The sequence below is a fragment of the Aquarana catesbeiana genome, linkage group LG13, assembly GCF_042186555.1.
Source record: "Aquarana catesbeiana isolate 2022-GZ linkage group LG13, ASM4218655v1, whole genome shotgun sequence".
In the NCBI taxonomy this organism is placed as follows: domain Eukaryota; kingdom Metazoa; phylum Chordata; class Amphibia; order Anura; family Ranidae; genus Aquarana; species Aquarana catesbeiana.
In genome coordinates this window covers 228,644,581-228,664,421 of record NC_133336.1, presented here as the reverse complement: position 1 = coordinate 228,664,421, position 19,841 = coordinate 228,644,581, and the positions used below count along the sequence as shown (strand labels likewise).

General features: G+C 45.0%; 1 protein-coding gene across 1 annotated transcript in view; it reads right to left on the bottom strand.

Annotated features, from left to right (window-relative positions):
- Positions 1-6,488: 6,488 nt before the first annotated feature.
- Positions 6,489-19,841, bottom strand: part of NR1I3 (nuclear receptor subfamily 1 group I member 3) — a 52,278-nt gene continuing 38,925 nt past the window's right edge. The window contains exons 5-9 of the mRNA XM_073609376.1: positions 14,963-15,174; positions 12,849-12,994; positions 12,308-12,424; positions 9,610-9,715; positions 6,489-9,168 (exon numbers count right to left, since the gene is read on the bottom strand). Of these exons, the coding sequence (XP_073465477.1) occupies positions 9,033-9,168; positions 9,610-9,715; positions 12,308-12,424; positions 12,849-12,994; positions 14,963-15,174 (717 nt within the window). The 3' untranslated portion in view covers positions 6,489-9,032. The remainder of the gene's footprint in view (positions 9,169-9,609; positions 9,716-12,307; positions 12,425-12,848; positions 12,995-14,962; positions 15,175-19,841) is intronic.

The window sequence follows — 19,841 nt, the reverse complement described above, 5'->3', positions numbered from 1 at the left end:
GACTTAGGAAATGCTTCCTCCTGTCTGCAGCAGACTGATCACTGAAGGAAGAGGAGACTGAGGAAATGCTTCCTCCTGCATGCAGCAGACTGATCACTGTGGGGGATGGGAGACTGCTGCAGACAGGAGGAAGCATTTCCTCAGTCACCCATCCCCCGAAGTGATCAGTCTGCTGCAGACAGGCGGAAGTATTTCCTCAGTCTCCTCTTCCTCCAGTGCTCAGATTGAGGAAATGCATCCTTCTGTCTGCAGCAATCTGATCACTGAAGGAAGAGGAGACTGAGGAAATGCTTCTTCCTGTCTGTAGCACACTTATCATGGGGGGGGGGGGGGGGATGGAAGACTGAGGAACTGCTTCCTCCTGCCTGCAGCAGGCTGATCGCTGGGAGGGTGGGAGATTGAAGAGATGCTTCCTCCTGTCTGCAGCACAGTGATCACTGGGGGGATGGAAGACTGAGGAAATGTTTCCTCCTGCCTGCAGCAATCTGATTAATGAAGGAAGAGGAGACTGAAGAAATGCTTCCTCCTGTCTGCAGCAGGCTGATCACTGAAGGAAGAGGAGACTGAGGAAATGCTTCTTCCTTTCTGCGGCAGACTGAACACTGGGAAGTGGGAGACGGAGGAAATGCTTCCTCCGGCCTGCAGCAGCCTGATCACTGAGGGACGATGGAAAACTGAAGAAATGCATCCTCCTGTCTGCTGCAGACTGATCACTGGGGGGGGAAGTGAGACTGAGGAAATGCATCCTCTTGCCTGCAGCAGACTAAACACTGGGGGAAGGGAGACTGAGGAAATGCTTTTTCCTGCCTGCAGCAGACTGATGACATCAGCTCAGGACCCCCCCCCCCCCCCGTATCTGAAATATGACACCGTCAGAGCTGCAATGCATGAAAATCCCCCATAGGTTGTATATGGACATTTATTGTTCTCCTTCTTCAATGCCAACTAACAGTGTAGACCCCTCTCCTGCGAGCCTGATGTGACACTTCAGCTGGTGTGCCTGCAGGGGATGTGGCACAGTGCAGCTTAAAAATATATTGTGTTTTTATTTAGTTATTTTTTGTCCTTGGAATGAAGTGAGTATAAATAGCGCAGTGTGGGCGGTGTGATTGCGCGCTAATCGCGGCTCGCTTCTGAAGACGGAGGCGGCTCGCCATGAGTGCCAGCCGGGAGCACGGCTCTCTATTCAACCGCAGATTGTAAGCTGTTGCACCGCTTTACTCCCCGTGTCACCGACACACCTCCTACGCTGATTGAGCTCCGCCTACCACCAGGATATAGATGAGCATAAAAGTGACTTCTTAAAGGGCCAGTCCACACAAAAGTGAAGTTTTAGTTATAGTCTTAAGCAGGCCATACACGGTCGAATTTTGAACGAATTTTCTTTCAAAATCAGAAAGTTCGTTTTTTTTTTTTTTTGGGATCCGATGGCGCCACCATTGATTTTCGAAATTCGTCCGACCAAGCTTTCAATTTCACCGCATGTTGCTACAGAAAAGAATTTTCTTGGCCGAGAATGTTCTTTTCTCTCCGTAAATTTTTCTTTTCTTATTACATTTCTCGCACGATTCTCCCATCATTGATTAGAAAATCGTTCGTTTTTCTAAAAAATTTCCAACATGTCCGATTCCTCAAATTTGATTGCCCCACGAAAATCGGTCATTGTTGCAGCCCCACTAATGGTGCGAAATTTATACGAAAATTCTTTCATACGATTTTCGAAAGAAAATTCTTACGAAATTTGAACCGTGTACGGCCGGCATTAGGCTGAATTGGCCTTAGAATTCTTGTACAGGGGGGAAGATAATCATTTGATCCCCTGCAGATTGTGTAAGTTTGCCCACTTACAAAGAAATGAAGGGTCTATAATTGTTATCATAAGTGTATTTTATATGATAGAGACAGAAGATCAACCAAAAAATCCAGAAAAAAAAAAAAAAAACACACGATACAAATGTTATAAATGGAGTTGCAGTTCAGTGAGTAAAATAAGTATTTGATCCCCAACCAACCAACAATAATTCTGCCCCCCACAGACTGGCTACAGTAGGTGCTCATGTGGTCCTCAGATTAGTCCTGTCAATGTAAGAAGGTTCTCCTAACGACAACTCAACTCGTTATGTGTATAAAGGACACCTGTCCACAGAATCTCTTCCTTCCATTCAAACCTCACCATCATGGGGAAGACCAAAGAGTTGTCAAAGGACATCAGGGACAAGATTGTAGACCTGAACAAGGCTGGAATGGGCTACAAGACCATCAGCAAGAAGCTTGGTGAGAAGGAGACAACTGTTGGAGCGATTATTCACAAATGGATGAAATACAAAATAACCATCAATGGTCCTCAGTCTGGAGCTCCATGTAAGATTTCTCCTCATGGGGTGAGGATGATCATGAGAAAAGTGAGGGATCAGCCCAGAACTACACGGGAGGAGCTTGTGAATGATCTCAAGGCAGTTGGGACCACAGTCACCAAACAAACCATTGGTAACACAATACACCACCATGGATTGAGATCCTGGGGCGCCTGCAAGGTCCTCCTCCTTAAGAAGACACATGTACAGGTCTGTCTGAAGTTTGCCAATGAACATCTAAATGATTCAGAGAAGGGTTGGGAGGAAGTGCTGAGGTCAGATGAGACCAAAATTGAGCTCTTTGGCATTAACTCGACTCGCCGTGTTTGGAGGAAGAAAAATGCTGACTATGACCCTAAAGAACATCATCCCTACAGTCAAGCATGGAGGTGGAAACATGATGCTTTGGGGCTGTTTCTCTACTAAAAGTACAGGCGGACTTTGCCTCATTGAGGGGCCAATAGACGGGGCCATGTATTGTAAAATCTTGGATGAGAACCTTCTTCCCTCAGCCAGAACACTGAAGATGGGTCATGGATGGGTCTTCCAGCATGAAAATGACCCAAAACATACCGCCAAGGCAACAAAGGAGAGGCTCAAGAAGAAGCACATTAAGGTCACGTAGTCTCCAGACCTTAACCACTTGAGGTCCGGGCCATAGCCGAACGACGGCCACAGCGCGGAACCTCAATTTCCAGGAGGCCGATCTCCGAGACTCGGGTGATCGCAGATCCGAGTAAGGGGCCGATCCCGGCTCCCTTACCATGTGATCAGCTGTCAGCCAATGACAGCTGATCACATGATGTAAACAAAAGCTCGGTAATCGTTTTTTTTTTTTTTTTTTCTCCTCACACTGACAGCATGAGGAGAAAAAAAAAAGCTGATCACCGGCTTATGTTAAAGGGATATCGGTCCCGAAGAGGAAGGAGGCACATATGTCTTATCTGTGCCTGCAAGTGCCCAGCAGTGCCATCTATAAATGCCCACCAGTGGTGCCAATCAGTGCCATCTAGCAGTGCTGCCATCAGTGTAAGCAATCAGTGCCCATCACTGCCACCTATTGGTGCCCATCAGTGCCGCCTCATCAGTGTACATCAATGAAGGAGAAAAATTACCTGTTTCCAAAACTTTCCAACAAAATATAAAAAAAAAAAAAAAAAAAAAAACAACAACAAAAACTAAAAATCGCAGAGGTGATCAAATACCACCAAAAGAAAGCTCTGTTTGTGGGGAAAAAAAAATGATAAAAATTTCATTTGAGTACAGTGTTGTATGACCGCGCAATTGTCATTCAAAGTGTGACAGCGCTGAAAGCTGAAGATTGGTCTGGGCAGGAGGGGGGTTTAAGTGCCCGATAAGCAAATGGTTAATCCTATAGAACATTTATGGAGGGAGCTGAAACTTCGAGTTGCCAAGCGGCAGCCAAGAAACCTTAAAGGGGTTGTAAAGGTAAAAATTTTTTCACCTTAATGCATTCTATGCATTAAGGTGAAAAAACTTTTGACAGTACCGCCGCCCCCAGCCCCCCCGTTTTACTTACCTGACGCCTCGAATCTTCGCTGCTCGTCCTCGTCATCTTCATTGCAGCTCAGCCTGGTCGCTGATTGGCTGCAGTGGATGGATTGAAAGCAGTGCAGCCATTGGCTCGCGCTGCTGTCAATCACATCCGATCATGCGGCGCGCCGGGGGGCGGGGCCGAGTGATACAGTGAGCGGCTATAGCCTCCGGCGGCTTCACGGGAGCGCGCCCGCAAGCACTAACCACCATGCGAGGGAGCTCGCATTAAGGTGGTTAGCTCTTGCGGGGAGGAGCTGAAACAGCTGCCGAGGGACTCCAGAAGACCAGGTTCGGGGCCACTCTGTGCAGAACGAGCTGCACAGTGAAGGTAAGTATAACATGTTTGTTATTTAAAAAAAAAAAAAAATTAACTTTACAACCCCTTTAAGGATTTAGAGAAGATCTGTAAAGAAGAGCGGACCAAAATCCCTCCTGAGATGTGTGGAAGCCTGGTCACCAACTACAAGACACGTCTGACCTCTGTACTTGCCAACAAGGGTTTCTCCACCAAGTACTAAGTCATGATTTGCTTGGGGATCAAATACTTATTTTACTCACTGAACTGCAACTCAATTTATAACATTTGTATTGTGTGTTTTGTCTGGATTTTTGGTTGATATTCTGTTTCTACCATAAAATACACCTATGATAAAAATTACAGACCCTTCATTTCTTTGTAAGTGGGCAAACTTACACAATCTGCAGGGGAGCAAATCATTATTTCCCCCCCCCCCCCCCCGCTGTATGTCTTGGATACTCCAAAATAAGAGGATTGGGTGTCCCCCGCCTCTCCTGTTACAGTCTCTATATTAGGAGGTAGATTAAAATTCAGCACAGGGATGGTGGGAACCCCTCATAATGGGCAGAACTCAGCACAGGGATGGTAGGAACCCCTCATAATGGGCACAGCAGGTGTACAGACCCAGGAACTCATCACAGGGATGGTGGGAACCCCTCGTAATGGGCACATTAGGTGTACAGACCTGCAAACTCAGCACAGGGATGGTGGGAACCCCTCATAATGGACACAGACCCGGGAATTTGGTGCAAGATTTATTTTTATGTTAGTTTATTGTGTCATATAACTTGGAGCCAGCAGATGGCAGTGTTGCTGTCCTTTGGCTCTGTCTGCATAAAACTGTTAGAAAACAGCCCCCTCTGCAGGCTGTAAAGTAGTACTGCGCACAACCAGCTTATAGCTGCTAATGTAGCCACTAGTCAGTGGTGGGAATTTAGAAATGGAAGAAGTCCGTTGGGTTAGGGATACTCACATTAAACCAAAGAAAGTACTGTTAAGTATATTTAGATTGTAATCCTTATAGTGAAGCTGTCCTTTTTCCATGCTTCAAATGTCACTTTATGCAGAAGCTATACCTCCTGAGACCCAGTATGGCAGCTTGCTGACTTCCCAAGATGCACAGACAGTATCCTGAGACCCCAGCCTGCGCTTACAGCATGACAGCTTGCTGAATTGCCTAGATCTGCAGACAGTATCAACTCACCAAGAAGACCAAGGGTAGAATCCAATGTAGTTTATTCCAGCCTTGGTATAACAAAGATGTTTTCTTGCCTTGCTTAGATGTTAAAAGGCATTTTAGTGGCAAAGCCCCCCCCCCCCCCCCCGACTCTCTAAAGACCCCTTACTAGCAGGGGTAAAACTTTAAACTAAAAGCCTCCACGGAAAAGGAAGCAAGGTTCTTACGAAGACTGAACCATCTAATACACAAGCAAGAGGGAGAAAGAGAAGAACATACCAGATCACAAACAGCAATAATAGAATGTGGTGGCAGCACACAACAGGTCCACTTTAAGTCTGGTCCCATGCTGTAACATGGGTGGAAGAAGAGTGAGTCACATGGGCCCCATTTTGTTTGCTCCCTGACTTCCAAGCATCTCTTTGGCATCAGAAACAGTTGAGGGGTTACATTTGGAGATCTAAGCAGCTTCCCACAAGCATATAAATACGGCTAAGATGCAGTACCTGCTCTTAACGGCTAGGTGGGGCCGTGCCCTACTCAGACCTTTTCACCCACTTATCGGTAGGGATTACATTGCCATCTGCAGGTGGGTGAGAGTATCGCAGAAGGCATATTTTTTTTTTGGGGGGGGGGGGGGCAGAATTGTATTGTCTTTCTGATTCTGCAATTATCCAGAGCTCCTGACATCAGCATAACCCTAGACCAGCCTTTCTCAACACCTTTTCAACACGGAGGAACCCTGGAATTAATTCTCCGGTCTTGGGGAACCCCTGTTAAAAATGAAAAATCTACAACTCACATTAGTGTGATGGTTAATGAGAAGAATGCTTTTTACACTTGTGGTTATTGGGGGATTACCCCCTTACAGATAACTAAAAAGATCAATGGTGTCCTTAAAAACTTACCTGAGAGGCAGAAATTGACCATTGCTCAGGGAACCCCTAACAACCTCTAGAGGAACTCAAGGGTTCCACGGAACCCTGGTTGAGAAACCCTGCCATAGACATTTACCACCAGGTTCCTCAGGGATGTCTCTCACTCCTCAACCTGACTATGGATTGGCTGGTCACACTTTTTATAAAGGATAGAACACACAGTGTTCTGAATAAGTAACCTTTAATCAGCAGTATTGTGCTTAGGGAATCTGTGAGGCTCACACAGCGTAGTCATATGTTATTCCCAATTTGGGTCATGCAGCTGACGGTAAATGGGATGGGCACCTGGGCAGCTTCTGGCAGCAGAACAGATGCTTTGGCATCGTAATAAGATGCTTAATTTCCCTGAGAGCACCGTGAGGCTGCAATTGCCAGCCTTTTGAAATTGTCAGTTGCCTGGCTGTTACTCTGATCCTCTGGCTTCAATACTGATCTGGACCAAGGCAGGCAACCTGTAGCAAGCACATCATGATGTAGGAACATTCAGGGACCTGCCTACTGCAGGGCAGGTGGACAACTGCTAGGCAGCAGAGAGGCATATTTTTTTTTTTACTTTTTTTTTTTTTTTTTTTTTTACAGCAGCTGCAAAGTGACCTTCCAAAGACCACTAAGCAATCAGGACAACAACTAAATAAGCTTTCAGAAAGTTTTGTATCATTCCTTAAGATTGATTCAGGAGGCGTTCGTTTCAGTGCTGCAGATAACAATAAAAATGGGTCTCTGGTCTGTATATGCTCTCCTTATGGCTTCATTTAGTCAACTTCCATAAGTAGTAGCGCAGATCTGACAAGTGATTTGCCAAAGTGACTCGCTCATCCATGGTTGTGGCATGTTGAGTGTTGTGTGGAATCAGCGATCTAAAATCAACCGTTCTTCAAATGTCCTATATGCAAATATTACATTCAAGAGTCAGTCCACCTGATATTTGAAGATTTGGTGGATGGCCTGAACAACTGCCCCTTCTTGGGGGTTCTAACCGTCCCTTCATTGAGTTCCCGGGTTTGAAAAACGATTTTGCCAATACTGAGGGGTCCCCACCATCCCTGTGCTGAGTTCCTGGCCATGCACACCTGCTGTGCCCATTATGAGGGGTTCCCACCATCCCTGTGCTGAGTTCCCAGGTCTGTACACCTGCTGTGCCCATTATGAGGAGATCCCAGCATCCCTGTGCTGAGTTCACAGGTCTGTACATCTGCTGTGCCCATTTTGAGGGGTTCACACCATCCCTGTGCTGATTTTATACTTGTTTCATAGGTGATAATAGGAGGAACTGTGACACAAAATTGAGCAGGGACATCCAAAACCCCCAAGTAAACAGCAACAAAGTTAGGAATTATGGCAGGGAGATCTTACTGCTGGACACCCAATCTACCTAACAAGGCTGATCTACAACTAAAATATAATTTTTAGGTGGACTGACCCTTTACTGCTCATTGTAGACCATTCACTGGTCTTAAAACATATTAGTCTTCCAGAAAGTCCATACAAGGTCTTATCCTTCAAGTATTTATATAATTTTCTTCAAAAAGCTCACATTCTCACATTTCTTTGTCTAGATTTTCCAAAGAGTATTATTTCCAAACAGGACAACCAAACATACTGTAAGTATCTACATTATGATCAAATGACGGGGTAGTAGTTCTCTAGTCCATATGAAAAGATGGCATAGTGGTCCAAATATCAATATGTCAGGATGGCGTAGTTATCCTCCCAATGATGAGGTGGTTTTTTAATCCCTGTGAGATGCAACAGTGGTCCTCAGATCGTTGTCTTAAGATAGCGTAGTTGTCCTCTACTCATAATGCAAACATGGAGTAGTCACCCTGAAATCATTTTACTGTTGAGGAAGCTGTCCTATAATCATGATGTGAAGTTGCTGTATTCATCCTCAAATTATTATTGTACTGAGGCCTATTCATCCTCAAATGATTAAATGGGTGAGGAGGTGGTCATGAGACATGAGAAGTTGGTGTATTCACCCTTAAATCATATTAATGAGGAGGTGGTCCTCTAACCATCATGAGAAGTTGGCATAATCATCCTCAAATCATTATACTGAAGAGGAGGTGGTCCTCTAACCATCAGGAGAAGTTGGCATAGTCATCCTCAAATCATTATACAGAGGCCCTCAAACCATCATGAGAAGTTGGTATAGTCATCCTCAATATCATTATATTGAAGAGGAGGTGGTCCTCTAACCATCAGGAGAAGTTGGCATAGTCATCCTCAAATCATTATACTGATGAGGAGGTGGTCCTCTAACCATCATGAGAAATTGGCCTATTCATCATCAAATCATTATACAGAGGTCCTCAAACCATCATGAGAAGTTGATGTATTCGTTCTGAAATCATGTGACAATAGCAAAGTTGTCCTTTCAAAAAGTCCTTGATATCTTGTAGAATGTTGTCCGTTACTTTGGCACCTTTAATGACCTTGTCCCTATTCGGTCAGTTTATTTTTCTGTCTCCCGTAACAGAAGTCCTTCCACAGTTAATAGCCATTGGGTAAAAGTGCACTGAATATGAAATAGGTTCCTTTCCAACCAGTTCATGTTAAACATCGGCCAGCATTCCGAAGAACAGTTTTTTGTGCGTACAGGCCGAGCAAGCCCAAACATAACCGGGACAAGAAGCATCCAAGGATAACGCTTGGCAGCAATGCCCCGTCACAGCTTGTGTTTCATCATTTCTAGCAGGCTATGTCCTTCAGCTGAAAATCTCCTTCATCAGCGGGGTCATAGCGTCAGACATTATGTTCTGAATGTGGATCATCTGCTTTGCATTCTCCTCATTTAAGGTGCGGAGCTCGGCCAACAAAGACAGAAGTTTGGCATAAAGGAACCTAATAATAATAGAAAAAAAATATGTTATGTTTCAATGTTATAACTTCACAAGATGTCAGAATCGGTCATGAAAATGGAAGAACTGGAAAAACAGCGGTGCTTTTTCTTCTTTTTTTTTTTTTTTTTTTATGGAAATGTGAACATTTGATGTTTTTTGAACCTTCTTAAAGTGGTCTATAGAGCAGGTCTTGACCACCAATGTGAAAGTATAAGTATAAACTATGATGAGGTGACCTTCATGGAACTAAGAAGTCCTCCAGTAAAACAAGCCAAGGTTTCTTAAAACATGTAAGCAAGTCCAAACTGGGAGCTCAGCAATTCTGGCAGCTTCTAGAGGTAGAGGTACAATGAGGGTATTTGTGGTAGTACTGGCATTGGACACCTTCCCATGCCTCTACGTACCTAACAATCTGGAACATATCTGTGCAGCAATGGGTTACCTGCTGTCTGGCAGAGGGTGGTGATAGTCAATGTAGCATTTCAGCGTCAGAGCCGTCTTCTCATGGATCTCATCAATAAGGTCATGTTCGATGACACCCGGGCGGTCTAATAGAGAAATGGTACGTTATATATCGATTCTACAATAAAGGGTTGTGAAGAGCTAAATACACAAACAGTACAATGCCAAGAATGAATATGATGTACAGTATACAAACCAGAAGCAGCTTAAGGTTTTTCTTTCAGTGTTTTGCAGAAGTCGTCTGGAAGAGGGATAACCTCAGAATGAACAGAATTCCTGTAATCTGATCTGCAGTCTTCCCTCTCTATGTCTCAATATTCTCCATAGATTGCATATACTCTCTTCCTTCCCCACCTTATATTTATGTTACAATGTATCACCCTTGTGGAAATAACAAGATAAGCATCCCAGTGGCTAACTGGTGCGGAAAGCCATGTAAAACTGGGAAACTGATAAGGGAAACACACAGCTCTGTCTAAAAATGGTATCACTCAGGGGTGTGTTTATAAAAAAAAATTCAAATAGCCATGAGAACTCTGAAAAGCCTGGTCTGATGGGGGATCTGTATTACTGGGGAGATCTGTACTGGTGGCAGCTGTACTGGTGGGGAAGATCTGTACTAAAAAAAAAAGGGGGGGGGGGGTAGGGAAGCTGTACTGGAGGGGGATATGTACTTGTATGTACTACTGGGGGGGGGGGGGGCCTTTGAGATCTGTACTAAGGAAGGGGGGAGCTGTATTGGAGAGGATATGTACTGGGGAGGGGAATCTACACTGGGTGGTTCTGTAGCGCAGGGGGAAATCTGTACTGGGTGGTTCTGTAGCGCAGGGGGAAATCTGTACTGGGTGGTTCTGTAGTGCAGGGGGAAATCTGTACTGGGTGGTTCTGTAGTGCAGGGGGAAATCTGTACTGGGTGGTTCTGTAGTGCAGGGGGAAATCTGTACTGGGTGGTTCTGTAGTGCAGGGGGAAATCTGTACTGGGTGGTTCTGTAGTGCAGGGGGAAATCTGTACTGGGTGGTTCTGTACTGAAGGGGGAGGGGGTGCTGTACTGGAGGGGAATATGTACTGGGGAGGGAAATCTGTGCTGGGTGGTTCTGTACGGGGGGAAAATCTGTACTAAGGAAAGGGGGAGTTGTATTGGGAGGGGGGATATATAAAGGGAAAGGGTGGGGGAAGCTGTACTGAGGGGGGGGGGGGGCATTTACTAGTGGGAGGGAGATCTGTAATGTAGAAATTAGGGAGGGAGTTTTTTTGTTGTTGTTGTACTCTGTCTACTGACCTATGCGTTATACTCTCCTGACTCCTGCACTCTGTGCCTTACAGACAGCTGGTCGATTCTTACTTGTTGCACAGTAATTAAAAAATAATGTTGGGGTACAAAGACTATGGTATTCTATATGTTACCTTGTATACTGTGAGTAGGCCCCTTCCACTGCTGTTCATTGCCTAGTTATTTTCCTCTAGGTGCTCAAAGATGAACCCCCACCTGCAGTGTTGGTCACCTGAGTGACCAATCACCAGACACCAGCACTGTCACATGAAGGTGGGGAGGCAGTCCTTAGCTCTGTGTAAGCTCCAAGTTGGTTGATTTTTTTTAGAGCTTGCACCAAGCATTTGCTCTATGCTCCTTTGGTCAAACTGGCTTGTGGGAGATTAAAGTGAAAATAAGTATATACAGCCCAGAACCCAAGTGTTAGAGATGTGGACTATGGAAAAAATGTGTTCTGTTATTTTTAATCATCTTGTTTCGTCTTATTAGTTATGTTAGAATGATTAATTTTAAGAATTTGTTTCGTATATCGGTTATTTTCAAATCATTTCGAAATTAGAATTTATTCGACATTCAAAGTTTGAATTTTGGAAGACAGCTATATTCGTTCTATTTTATTCTATTCTATTCCATTCTATAAAACAGCCTAAGTAGGAATCTTCATCTTATTTCACTTTCATACTCTACTGTATTTAATGCAATATGTTTCAAGTTTGAATTCATTTTCAAATTCGGATAATTTGTCTCATTATAATTTATTTTGCATTCATTGAAATTCGTTACTTATTGTGAGTCAGAAATTCGGATACAGTGGAACCTTGGATTACGAGCATAATCCGTTCCAGGAGAATGCTTGTATTCCAAAGCACTCGCATATCAAAGTGAGTTTCCCCATAGAAGTCAATGGAAACAAAGATAATTTGTTCCGCATTGATTTCTATTATATGCAATACCGCATGTGGCCAAAGGTGGGGGGGCCGAGAGCCTCAGAAATCCTCGGGGACAGGAACTGAGTATTTCCGAGTGTTTCCGAGTATTTCCGAACTGTTCCAAGTGTCCCAGGCGCCCCTGCACCTCTGGCCAAATGCGGTACTGCACACCCCATTAGCTTGAATTCTGCTAGTTTTGCGAGACAACACTCCGAGTCAGAATTAAAAAAAAAAAAGTTGCTCATCTTTCAAAACGCTCGTTAACCGCGTTACTCATAAACCAAGGTTCCGCTGTACATCCGAATCTTCGAATAACAAAAGTTTTGTCTGTGTTTGGATTCGTAATGAATGAATTGCACATGTCTAATAAGTGTACATGTTGCTGTTGACAAAACACAGATTCACCTTAAGTACTATATACACTTTCACTCATATTGCATATTGTGTTGATCAATAATAGGTGAAAAATTCTGGTTACCTGGAGAGAAGAGGGCCAGGGCTTGCATCAAGACGTATTCCGCCTCATGAAGCTTCAGCTTGCGAAAGGTGATGTGGAATTTCAACAAAGGCTCCAAAAACATTCGTTGGAACCCAGCTGGGTAGAAGGTGGAAAAAAATACAGATTAGTCCTCTGAACAAAGGCTCAGCAACACATCATAAGAACCTATGAGAGTTGGATGGATTGAGAATGGAACCTCAGACACAATTTTTATGAAACGGGAACTGAGAAGACTCCCCAATGGGACAAAGTGACTCCCCAATAGGGCAAGTGTTAAACACTTGAAAAAATATAGGAAATGGGTAGAAGACTTTATGAGTTTTTATTGTGGCCTGTGTCCCTTCTAGTATGGTTCCCTTTAGCGCTTGCGTGAAAATCAAGACAGGAAGACAGGATTTCTTCAACAGACAGCAGTTAAAACCCACAGAGGCCCTAACCCTTCCACACTCCATACAAAATTTAAGACAACTTTATTGTCGAGCCTTGATGCAAAGCTAGACCCAGCATCCCAGGTACTCACAGAGGGCCCCATCTTCAATGCTGAATATAATCTTGCCACATTCCCATTGGCTGGTCTCCAGATTAAAGACAGAGTTGAACTGGATCTGACTGACTTCCATGGTGGCCCCTTTCAGGAGAGAGATCTGGTCATCGATCGCCAAGGAGCTGGTGAACGAAAAATGGATGGATGGTTATACAAAACTGTCTCTAATGGAGTTATAGCCCCAGTGGGTAAAATATGAAGAAAGGGGAGTAGATAAACCATTCTAGTCTTGATGTGAGATATCACTAAGGGTCACCACAACAGTTCCTCTTTAATAAAGGCCCCACTCAAATCAAGACTTCTCTTCAGAGAAGCCTATCCTACCCACACCTAACTGTACTTACATTTTTTTTTCCATCAGCTCATCCCCCACAGTTATTACCTTTTGTTTCCACTTGACCCTCCCTTCTAGATTGTAAGCTCTAACAAGCAGGGCCCTCTGATCCCTCCTGTATTGATTTGTATTGTAAGTGTACTGTCTGCCCCATGTTGTAAAGCGCTGCGCAAACTGTTGGCGCTATATTAATCCTGTATAATAATAATAAAAAGTCATGGTGGGCTGTATCAATTCTTCGATTTTTGAACCCTTCAGACTATTCAGTCACAAAAGTCATAGTTACATATAGTTACATAGTAGGTGAGGTTGAAAAAAGACACAAGTCCATCAAGTCCAACCTATGTGTGTGATTATGTGTCAGTATTACCTTACATATCCCTGTATGTTGCGGTCATTCAGGTGATTATCTAATAGTTTCTTGAAGCTATCAATGCTCCCCGCTGAGACCACCGCCTGTGGAAGGGAATTCCACATCCTTACCGCTCTTACAGTAAAGAACCCTCTACGTCGTTTAAGGTTAAACCTCTTTTCTTCTAATTGTAATGAGTGGCCCCGAGTCTTATTAAACTCTCTTCTGCGAAAAAGTTTTATCCCTATTGTGGGGTCACCAGTACAGTATTTGTAAATTGAAATCATATCCCCTCTGAAGCGTCTCTTCTCCAGAGAGAATAAGTTCAGTGCTCGCAACATTTCCTCATAACTAAGATCCTCCAGACCCTTTATTAGCTTTGTTGCCCTTCTTTGTACTCGCTCCATTTCCAGTACATCCTTCCTGAGGACTGGTGCCCAGAACTGGACAGCATACTCCAGGTGCGGCCGGACCAGAGTCTCGTAGAGCGGGAGAATTATCGTTTTATCTCTGGAGTTGATCCCCCTTTTAATGCATGCCAATATTCTGTTTGCCTTATTAGCAGCAGCTTGGCATTGCATGCCATTGCTGAGCCTATCATCTACTAGGACCCCCAGGTCCTTTTCCATCCTAGATTCCCCCAGAGGTTCTCCCCCCAGTGTATAGATTGCATTCATATTTTTGCCACCCAAATGCATTATTTTACATTTTTCTACATTGAACCTCATTTATTTGTTCAGGTCTTTTTGCAAGGTTTCCACATCCTGCGGAGAAGTTATTGCCCTGCTTAGCTTAGAATCGTCTGCAAATACAGAGATTGAACTGTTTATCCCATCCTCCAGATCGTTTATGAACAAATTAAATAGGATTGGTCCCAGCACAGAACCCTGGGGAACCCCACTACCCACCCCTGACCATTCTGAGTACTCCCCATTTATCACCACCCTCTGAACACGCCCTTGTAGCCAGTTTTCAATCCATGTACTCACCCTATGGTCCATGCCAACGGACCCTATTTTGTACAGTAAACGTTTATGGGGAACTGTGTCAAATGCTTTTGCAAAATCCAGATACACCACGTCTACGGGCCTTCCTTTCTGTATTTTGAATTTTAAACCCCACCCCCAAGACAACGGCAAAGGTGTCAATCCCTCTTGGACTTGCCAGTTAATCAATCACATGTTTTGAAGAAGCCATCAGGGTAGATTGAAGATGTCACCATAGATGGTCAGAACAGATTTTTCCAAATGGGTTAATTTTTTCATGATTTGGGGTTTGCATGGTATCACCCTCTGTAATTAAGCCTACCTTGCACTGTTTATAAACTCATACGTGATGGCGGGGGCTAACATTCTCTCGTATAACCAGTTCCAAATGGAAAGGGTGATCAAAACATGAACTCACCGAAAAGTTGGGATGTCCTTGGCAAACTTGATGACCTGCTGTATCATGTAGGTGCTGAGATCTGCAAAGTGGGGCAGTTCTTTAAAGTCTTTTGGGTCAACACCCTCCATTAGCTCCTGGTCTTCAGGGTACTGGTTCAAATGATGGGGGCTACAAGCAGGACTTGATATTGGCGAATTCCCCCATCTGGCTTTTACCACTTGTGGTTGTAACTGCAAGTAAAAAGGAGTATAGAGGCAAGTGAGCTGGAACAGGGGCAAGAGAGCTGCCATAAACCTCTTCATCAAATTCTCAAAATGGCCCATGAATGGTTCAGTGGTGTAGGTGAAGGCCTGACCCAGTAAGGCTGTGTGGGCTTTTCTTGGGGGGTGCGAAAGTTTGTGCATGTCCTCCACATAAACCTGCGTCCTTTATATTCTCATTGCTAAATGGTCATTCAGTCTGGGTTTCCTGTGAACTGCAATCCCTGTTCCTGAGTTTGCTTCTAAACTTCATTACTGACCCAACTTCTGTCTGACCTGCTTTTGGCTTTCCCTTTTCTGCCTATGATTACCAACCACCTATATTACTGCCATCAGCCTGGACCTTTGATCAAGATCCCGCTAACCAACTTGTTCACATAATGCTGACCTCTGCTTTTTCCCAACCTCACGTTTTCTTATGATTTGTTGCCTTGCTACTTGACTGTTATTGACCCCGACCTGTGACCTGACTCTAAACTTGGTTCTTCCGATGTGTATTACCAGCTGTATTCCTTCACATACCAGCGCATCCCAAGTTCCAGTCAACAGTTCCTGCATCTAGGCACTTGTGCCCTTTTATCGCCCCTTGCTTGACCTGTGTTAGCTTCTAGAGGTAGTTGAATAAGAAATCTTCAAGAGGCCACCATCATTGACTTGAGATCCTTAGGTACATTTGAAGTTTGTGATCTACCATTACATAATCTAACGTATCGGTGGTAGGCCGCCATTACATTTTTAGTTGTTTTGGTTGGAAATGATTGAAGTTGCCTTAAAATTGCTCTGTGCATGGCCTGCATTAAAGGTAACTTAGGGGGTAGAGGACAAGCATTTTTCTTATATTATTGATAATGAAAGTAAGGGATGAATAAATGCTATCCGTTCTGCATACTGCTTTTAAAAATGTATGACCTGTTTCTTCTCTACTGCCCATGGCACTTGGGGGTCATTGTGTTTGTACAGGGAGGCTTCTCAACTTTATAGAAGAACAAAGGGTCAAACTATGCCTTCTATCATCAGGCACGTAACATAGTGGATCCCAGTGCTAGAAGAGGATGGTAAAGGATGGACAGATACCCCCCCAGCCACTGGTCCAATAGGGAGGCATATTGGACAGTGGGAGGAAACCTGACAAATGAGAGCACAAGCATAGTTACAGCCCTTGCCATTGGCAGAGGAAAGTGCCTCAGTGCATGCTTGGTGACTGTATGTATGCCAAGGGCACATGTGCTCGGGGGTCTTTGACTGGAAAGTGGGGCGGCTGCCCCCCCTCCGCACAAGCTGCCATGCGGCCTCGGGTGGTTGACCTGAGGGCCTGAATCCGAGTAAAGCTGTAACCCAGATGTCCTGTAGAGATGACTGGAAGGGAGACACTCCAGAAAGGATCTGTTTCGGCCTACGGTGAGTACAGATCTGTGTCATGGGGCCTGTCCTGTGAGGGCCACCCCTTCAGCTAGTAGAGTCAGTGAACGGGTGTCAGCCAAAGGGGATGCTAGTGAGTGTTCTGAAGATAAACATTTTCACTAAGTCTGCTGCCAGAGCGAGTAAAGGACTTATTTCTCCCATACAAGTGTAGTATGGTATAACAGCAAGTCTGTTACCACGTCTAACATGTGAGGCCGAGTGAGAGTTATCCTCATCTGTAATTAGTCCCAGTTGGAGTATCCCACTATTCCCTTCTCCTATCCGAGTTCCAACAATAAAAACCAACAAAAAAACAAACCCCTGGATTGATCATTGGATAACGAGAAGATGAGAGTGTGGGCGGTTCCCCCTAGGAACTGGCTGAGAGATAAGAAGGGGAAAGCCCAGGGGAGTCTACACACAGAAATCCCTGCTGCAGACTTATCTAAAAAAAACTTTAATAATGTAGACATAAAGAACTGGTCCACAAACAAGGCCTTAGCTTGATCTGTAACAGTACGTACTCACCAACTGTAGTAAGACAGGATCCCCTTCCTCCATTATTACACATGATTCCTCCCACAAACTGCCCCCCATTATTACACAGAACCCCATTTCCCATACTACCCCATCTTTACACAGGGCCACTCTCCCGTACTATCCCCATCGTTACACAGGACCCCTCTCTCCCATACTATCCCCATCATTACACACAACCCCCCTCCTGCATACTACCCCCATCATTACACAGGACCCCCTCCCTCCACAGACCGCTGCATTGCCCCCCGCCAGCGGTCTCACCTTAATAGTGTCCAGAGGATGTCAGACGAACACCAGGCACACCCCACCGAACCCTCCAGCAAAGTAGTTCTCCAGTGGGCCGATGGTCTGCAGCTTGTTGGAGATGGTGAGGGAGAGGGGAGTCAGTGTGACTGTGCCCGGGACTGACAGGTGCTCTCCCCGGACAAGGTTTACTTTACCGAGCTGGCCAATCACAGCACAGGCTGCAGACATAACACCCAACCAATCACCATCCCCCCCCCCCCCAACATTCAATTCCGCCATCATCTCTTGAGTGATAGCCAAATCCACTTATCAACTATTTGCAGGGAGTCTGGGCTCTAGGGGCAGCTGCTTTGGACCCTGAAACAATGACTGGGCCCAGGGCAGTTGTCCCTTTTGCCCCACGTTGAAGACGGCCCTCCTCCCAGGTTGTGCTTTTCAAGTAATTGTTGGTCCCTATGACCAAACAAAGTGGGGTACAAACAATTATTGTACACTTTTCCCCTGATAACAAGGGCCCACAGCACTGAAGAGTCTGTTGTTGTACAAGGAGACTTTCCAACTTTTTAGAAGAGCAAAGTATCAAACTACATCTTTCCTCATCAGGTAAGTATCATGGTGGGCTTGGTCCTGGAAGAAGGTGGTAGAGAATGGATACATAACGCTCAGGTTTTGGTTTTAAAGGACTTGTTGGTCCTCCCATGACCAACCAAAAGGGTTACAAATAACTATAACATACCGTAGGGTTAAAATGGCATCTCTCCTTTTAAGGTGCGGTGCCCGCTGTGTCAGGTTATCTCCCAATCTCCAGTTAATAAGTAATTTTTCGGAGTGATGCCAGCCAATTCTGCTGCCATCTGGCTCTGGTTGGCTTGTGTTGTCATAGTCATGTACCTGATATACGGGCCAAGAATCTGATTACGGTCAACTGTTAAGGGTGGTGCTCGCCGGATCAAGGCTGTTGAGCAAACTCTGGAGGGGGATGAGGTCACCTAAGGTGCAGGGGTGATAGGGAGAGATAACGGTGCTACAAAATATATTACATATTGACATTCCCCGAGCAATGGACCTTCAACCTGCCAAACTGCATTTCTCTGTCTATGCCTAATAAGAGGTTTAGATTGCTCTGGATTGAGGCCTGTCCGGTTAATCGTGGGATAACACTGAAATTCGTTATTGGATTGAGCATGACATGAGCGTGGTTTTACAAACAGTTTAACCATTGGACCTCCAATCGAAGTTTATTTTTTTTATTCTGTTAGTTTTTTTTTAGTACAAGTTTGTAAACTGATTTATTAAAAAACATTTTAAGCCCAACTCATCACTAGCTACAATACTCACCTACTCTACGAAGCTGTCCCCTGCAGTAATCTCTTTCCGCCACTAGACGTCCTCAGTGCCCCAGATTGAATTGGCGCCCAGTGTCATGGACTATAGCGCATGTGTCAAACACAAGGCCAGAACCTGGCCCACCAGGCTATTCCATGTGGCCCTCACACCTCTAATGCAACTGCAGTAGCCTCCACACACACAACTCCATTTCAGTAGTCGGCAGTAGAGAGGAGGACAGAGTTTCTCCTAAAGATCCCGTGCAGCCGCAGCACCCCCTTGTCTCTGCCTCCCCTGGTCTCAGCAGGCTCTGGCAGCTGACTCCAGCCCCCCTCTGGTCCTCCTCCAGACCCTGCACTTTCTGCTTCCCATCTCCACCCCCAGCTTCTTCCAGCACAAGGTAAAGGTGCACTGTGATGTAAGGGAGGGTGGGAGACTCTTGACTTCTGATGGTGGGGGAGATTCTTGACCTCTGAAGGTGGGTGGGGGCTCATCTGATGTAAGGAGGGGGGTGGGAGGGTGGGGTGCTCTGGACATCTAGTCTTACAGATACAACATACCTTTTTAGGGCGACCATAATGCTGATGTGGCCCACAATGAAACTGAGTTTGACACCCCTGGGCTATAGGTTCCTTTTTCTGCATGCCTTCCAAGGTCATGTCATGGTCACATTTTAGAGGCCAGTCCTACAGAATTCCAGATGAGAGGGGGTTGGGTGACTTGGAGGGGGCATGGGGAGGAGCCCAGAGTTGTGCTTTAACACAGGGGACACCCATAACACTGGATTTGCAGAGCACTTGCACTTTTTAAGGTGAGACCACAGCACAAGCTTCTCCCTTTTTTTATATCACCCGTCTCTAACTGAATCTTCATATGGCTCCATCTGAGCAGGGCAGGTGAGGAAGGAAAGCTTTATTTTGTTCAGAAAATCATTTAGCCTTGTAATCTAAACTTCAGGTAATTGTCACTGTAATTAAGTGGTTTTCAGCAAAGCAGTCAGGATTAGCGTGGTAAATGTACAAAAAGAAACCCACAGCTCCACCTGCTGGCTGATAAAGTAAATGGGAAACATTCAGGTCAGGTTTCAGGGGCCATTCCTGTTGAAATTCAGCTTGTACCATTAA